Raw genomic sequence first — 6,000 nt, 5'->3', positions numbered from 1 at the left:
TTTCACCAGGTTCTCCATATATACAAATGACACCTGCTGAAATTCCCCTTTCAATACAACTGTTAAAGATACAGGAGCCCTGTCCTCTTTTTCATATGGCCACCCTATTTTAAGGGCCTGGGGCAGTCGTTCAAATCTCTAACGGATTATTATTACCATATTTCTTCGATTCTAAGATGTACTTTTTCGCCATATAAACATCTCTAAAAACGGGTGCATCTTAGAATCGCGGGTGCGATTATTATTCTTAGAATCAAACCTTTTTTTCTGTTGGTGGTACTGAAATTAGTGTGCGTCTTACAATCGATGGCATCTTAGAATCTAAGAAATATGGTATTATTATTATTATTAATAATAATAATTACATTGATATAGTTAGTTCCTCTCTCCACGAGGCTGCACCGCCTTTTGAACCTGGCCCCGGAGAGGAAAAAAACTTAAGCGCAGAGGCGCAATATTCCCAGAGAAAGAGCGAAGCCCTGTCTCTTTAAGAGGCGGTCCTTCCCCCTCCCTTTTCGCTTCAAAATTCGGAACCCTTTCCCCCAGCCGCTCTCCCGGGCTTCGTCACCGGCAGGGCGGAGTCTTTAGTCATTGCAACCAATGAGAGCCATCTCTTTAGCATATGAGCACTCTGGTGTCCGAACCTTATTTGAAAGACTAAATACATAACTCCTGCAAAAGATAAAGAATTACGGGGAAGGGGGCTGTATAATTAATAATTTGGGTCGTACTGCCAGCGAGACGGTGCATGTATTAGAATTTTGTTCACCATCACCTGAAACGTCTTCTGCTCTTCTTGGGTCAATGCCGATCGCTTCTCTCGCTTCAGTGATTTCAGCTCTTTTTGTATTTGTCTAGCAGGCTTTCTGCTTTAGCGGAGAGCCTCACTGAAGTTGGTTTACTAATAGATTGAGAAACATGCGTGCTTTGAATACGGAGTTTTAATGTGTACGTATGTTATTGTTGGGTATAGTGAGCGTACCATATTACCGGAAGCAAACCGGATTTTTCTTTTTTGCATATAGATTCAGCCCATAATTTTCACGATGAGCAGCGAACTAATCGGCTCTATTTGGAATTTCAATCTCACTGCACGGGTCAAGCAGACTTTGGTACTTTGGAGACCCTTGCATGCAGTCACCCAGGGGCGAGAAGGCCCTTGTGCTCGGCCGGAGGGAGAAGGAAAAGCGAGAGAAGGAAAACTGCTACGCATCAGGAAGGGGAAAATGTGGGGGGCAGGAAACACTCCGGATCCGGCCGGCAACCTGTTTTCATCAGTGGCCACCCAGATGAACATAAGAAGTGCCCTGATGCTGGATCAGACCAAGGGTCCGTCTAGTCCAGCACTTTGTTCACACAGTGGCCAACCAACAAAGTAGGACATTAATTAATTAATTAATTAATTACACTTCTATACCGCTCCCATAGCCAGGGCTCTCTGGGCGGTTTACAGAAATTCTAAAATTGAGATAAAAACGAGTATACAAAATTTAAAATTCTAAAACACAGAACATACACACATAAAGCATTAAAAACCGCAACAGCACCTTCCCACCCATGTTCCCTCGATTACTGGAGATGGCACACCACCATCAGGGCTAGTAGCCCTCGGTAGCCTTCTCCTCGGGGAATTTATCCAGCCCCCTTTTAAAGCCATCCAAATGGGTGGCCATCACCACTTCTTGTGGTAGAGAGTTCCATAGTTTAACTATGCGCTGGGCGAAGAAGTCCTTCCTTTTATTTGTCCCGGCTCTCCCACCACTCTGCTTCATGGGACGACCTCTTTCCAGGTGCTCCTGGAAAGCCTTCTGGCAGGACCGGAGGGGTGGGTGGGTTAAGGCAGCGAGCGAGCGAGCCCTCCCCGCGTGGCTTGCCGTCCCCCCGACGGTGAGGGCCCAGCCGCCGCCCCTGAACCTCTTCGGCGAGCTCTGCCTGATCGCGAGTTTGGCTAAAAACCCCTCTGAGGGCCGGGGAGGTGGTGCGCCGGGGAGGCTGCGGCGCGTGACCCAAGCGCGGCAGCGAGGCGACCCTCCGGCTCCCAGAAGCAGGGAGGCGGTCGGGGGAAGGCGCGTCACCCGGGTCGGGAGCGGAGAGGAGCGGGGCGGCTTGCGGGAGGCCGCTGCCGTTTCTCCGCGGAGGGCGGACCAGGCTCCGCTCTGTGTCGGCGCTGGGGCCTTCCCGCCCCTGAAAGCGCCGCGCTCCGCGGGCGGGGAGAAGCGCAGGAAGCGCCGCGCGCCGCCCCGCTTGTTCCCTGCCCGGTCTTCAGGCTCGCCTCTTGCAGCCCGCCTCCATCCCGCGGCATGTCGAGCCTGCAGCGCCCCGTGCCGGCCCCGGCCCCGGCCCAGCCCGTCTCCCTCAGCGCAGAGCAGGCCAAAGGTGAGCGGGGCGGCGGGCCCGGAGGCTCGCCCGGCGGAACCCGTGTGCCTGGCGGCGTTAGAGCGGGGAGGCGCTGCCGAGAGGCACGGAGGCTGCCCGCCCACTCGCTCTCCGGGGTGGCGGAGCCGGGACTGCATGGGGTGGGGTGGGGTGGCGGAGCTGAGTTTCTCTCTAAAAAACTGCAGCAGCAGCTGCAACCACCGCGGTGCCCAGGGCGACGTTCGCAGCAGGGTAGGCCGCTTTTCCGCACGCGGAAGCCCCGCCGGGCCGCTGCGCTTCTCGGTTGCCGAGGGGGCGACGACAGGGACGCCGCCTGCGTCTGCTCAGAGGCGCGCTCTCCTTAGAGGCCAGCCCAGGCTTAAGGCAGGGGTGGGCAAAACGAGGAGGAGGCCGAAAGGCAGGAACGGCGCAGGCGGGCGCAAATAGAGCGCCTCGGAAATGATGCCCGGCAACTCTCAAAATGCCTCCTGCGGGGGGAGGACGCACAGTGAAAGGCACACGCAGCGTTTGTGGCGGGGCTGGGGCCCTTATTTGTGGAGGGGAAGGGTCTCTCATTCAGCTGCCTTATTCCGGGAACTTGGAGGCGGCCTGGCCTCATTTCAACGCCCCTTCCTGGCTGGGCGCACCCAGGGCTTGGTGCTGCTCATCCCCGGCAGTTTGGGATGATGGTGTAATTATTTGACCATGGTGCTTCTCCTCCACCTTCCTAGGGCGAGTAGCAGGTGGCACTACTAGCCTCTTTCCTGTACTTGCTGTGTACACTGCATACACAAGTTGCGACTGCTTGTGGGACTAGCCTTAGGCCTTTCTGCTCTCTTCCTTTAGTGGTTCTGGCAGAAGTGATCAAGGCATTTGGTTCACCAGAAAACGCCCAGCGCATGGAGGAGGCGAGGGACAATGCCTGCAATGACATGGGCAAAATGTTGCAGTTCCTGCTGCCCGTGGCCACCCAGATCCAACAGGATGTGATCAAAGCCTATGGCTTCAGTAATGATGGGGAAGGTGGGTTCCAAGTGTTTCATTATTTGAAATGGAGGTGAAGGGGTTATATAGGTCTCTTATGTCTATGGGAGCACAAAATGCAAATTGTGTCTTAGCCGGGAGCAATGAACACACACACGGATGCAATGATTGTTCAGGTTATGCCAAGTGAGATTTTTAAGAAAAACTAAGATGTCAGGGTTATTATGATGGATAGATTTATTATCACAGAATTTACCCTTATTTCTTTTCTAGGAGTCCTAAAGTTTGCCCGATTGATAAAATCTTATGAGTCTCAGGACCCCGAAATTGCAAGCATGTCTGGGAAGCTAAAATCCATGTTCCTGCCTCCAATGACGCTGCCTCCACATGGGGTTGGAACAGGGGGTGTTGCAGCGTCATGAAGCAGGCAGCCTCTGCTGCATTTGCCTGTGTAGTTCATGTTACAATCCCTGCAACAGCATGGGTTAAGCGGATTTGGGGGCATTTTTTCTTTCTTTCATTGTCATGGGAGATGTTTTTGACTTTGGTGCGTAGTACTTGTTTCGTATTTTGTGTGAATTCCTTTTGTGCTTGTGAATAAAAACTTCTTTGTTAATATCTTACAGTGTATTTTTGACTGAAGCTGTCTGTGCCAGTCCTCCTAAATTCTGCCCATGGTGGGAAACCATTTTGGATGAATGGTCAGGCTTCATCTAGATGGTCAGGCATCATCTAGAGTATTGCGTCCAGTTCTGGGCTCCACAATTCAAGGACGCAGACAAGCTGGAGCATGTTCAGAGGAGGGAAACCAGGATGATCAGGGGTCTGGAAACAAAGCCCTATGAAGAGAGACCCAAAGAACTGGGCATGTTTTGCCTGGAGAAGAGAAGATGTTTAGCCTGGAGACATGATAGCACTCTTCAAATACTTGAAAGGTTTCCACACAGAGTAGGGCCAGGATCTCTTCTCAATCATCCCAGAGTGCAGGACACGGAATAATGGGCTCAAGTTACAGGAAGCCAGATTCTAGCTGGACATCAGGAAAAATTTCCTGACTGTTAGAACAGTACGACAATGTAACCAGTTACCTAGGGAGGTGGTGGGCTCTCCCACACTAGAGGCCTTCAAGAGGCAGCTGGACAAGCATCTGTCAGGGATGCTTTAGGGTGGATTCCTGCATTGAGCAGGGGGTTGGACTCGATGGCCTTGTAGGCCTCTTCCAACTCTGCTATTCTATGATTCTATGTGAGACAGAAGAGGCCAGACTTTGTCACACTCCATTCCTGTTTGTTCTCGTTCTCTCTCTCTCTCCACACCCCACAAATTCCCTGCACTTTCTTCTTAGTATGGTACAGTCCAGATTCAGTTATGGTGGTATCAATATTATTAGAACTGAAATTTGGTACCCTTATAGCCCAAAGCCCTGACTGAACATGTGAGGTCTTAAAGTGTGCCCTAGGACAGGGTTGTGCCTACTGGCCCCATCCCCAGCATCTCCAGGTGCTCCGCCCCTGCTCCCTTCAGTGCAGTCCTTGCAATGCTAAACTGTCAAGGTCTGAAAGGGAGCTCCACTTGTGTTCACTTGAGTGGAAGTAGAACTCTCAGCATGATGTGGAACCCTGATCAGGCAAGGTCTGGACTGGGGGGGTGCACTCAGAGACCCAGAGGGTGGAGGCAGCACGCACAACTCATCCCAGTACACCCTTCAAGCTGTCATGCATTCAGGCAAATGCCTAAACAGGACTCCAGTGTATCTCAAAATGGTTACAGTTCTGCCATGCTGACTACAAAATCAAGTACCAGAGAAAAGGTAGGGGAAGGAACAGCGGTTTTGTTCATCTCTTCCCTAAAAACAAGGGACAACCTTTTCCCTCACATAATTTTATGTCACAATACAGAGAAGCAATCCAAGGGAAGGGAAGCAATGTTGGGCTGTAGGGTTCTATTGCTCTTTGAGGCACATAAATTACACATGGTGAGAATGCACGTGGGGGGTGGGTGGAGGAATTCCATTGTAGTCAGAAATGTGCAATCTATGCTTGCAGAAAACAACACTAGTACAGAAAAAAAGATGCTTAGTACTCCCTGATGGCCATATAAAAATAGTTAGCACCTTTCTCTATGAGTTAGAAACCTGAAATGTCTGAAAACGGGACAGTGAACACCCAGGATGCGACATTTGGCGTCCCTCTTGTATAGAGCAGCCAAGCCACACGTGGGAACAAATGTTGGGCCATGGACTGTTTATGCTCTTGAATCCCTTATTGACGGGCAGAATTCACTCTGCATTAGATAAAATGGAAGCTGTTTACATATTTCCAGTCACTTCAGATCTCATATGAACTGGCACAAGAATGATTATGAGCAAAAACAACTTATTTCCTTTAGATGAGTATTTCCGCCCAAAATCATGCCATTACCTCTTGGACCATGTCTTAAAAACAAATCTATCTTACGCTTTTAGAAGATGAACCTTCTTTATTCAATAATTTATTGATTGTAAAGGGCAATAGAAGGAAAAGAAGTCTTTGATACTCAAGTTGTTACTACAGTCAATACTGATCAGTGATACATGATCACATAACTAAGGCCATAGCTAGACCTAAGGTTTATCCCTGGATCGTCCAGGGGTCAAACCTGTTCATCTAGGTGACACACAGG

General features: G+C 50.4%; 1 protein-coding gene and 1 non-coding gene across 2 annotated transcripts; both read left to right on the top strand.

Annotated features, from left to right (window-relative positions):
* The first annotated feature begins 826 nt into the window (after nt 1-826).
* LOC134400983 (U7 small nuclear RNA) lies at nt 827-887 on the top strand. The gene has a single exon (XR_010025615.1). It is a non-coding gene; the product is annotated as a U7 small nuclear RNA (small nuclear RNA).
* A 1,287-nt stretch (nt 888-2,174) lies between these two features.
* Nucleotides 2,175-3,957, top strand: C6H12orf57 (chromosome 6 C12orf57 homolog). Its single transcript, XM_063128472.1, has 3 exons — nt 2,175-2,376; nt 3,202-3,378; nt 3,613-3,957. The coding sequence occupies exons 1-3, from the start codon at nt 2,301-2,303 to the stop codon at nt 3,759-3,761; spliced, it is 402 nt and encodes a 133-aa protein (XP_062984542.1). The 5' UTR covers nt 2,175-2,300; the 3' UTR covers nt 3,762-3,957.
* Nucleotides 3,958-6,000: the final 2,043 nt, after the last annotated feature.

The sequence above is a fragment of the Elgaria multicarinata genome, chromosome 6, assembly GCF_023053635.1.
Source record: "Elgaria multicarinata webbii isolate HBS135686 ecotype San Diego chromosome 6, rElgMul1.1.pri, whole genome shotgun sequence".
NCBI lineage: Eukaryota > Metazoa > Chordata > Lepidosauria > Squamata > Anguidae > Elgaria > Elgaria multicarinata.
This window is presented reverse-complemented; position numbering and strand designations above follow the sequence as displayed.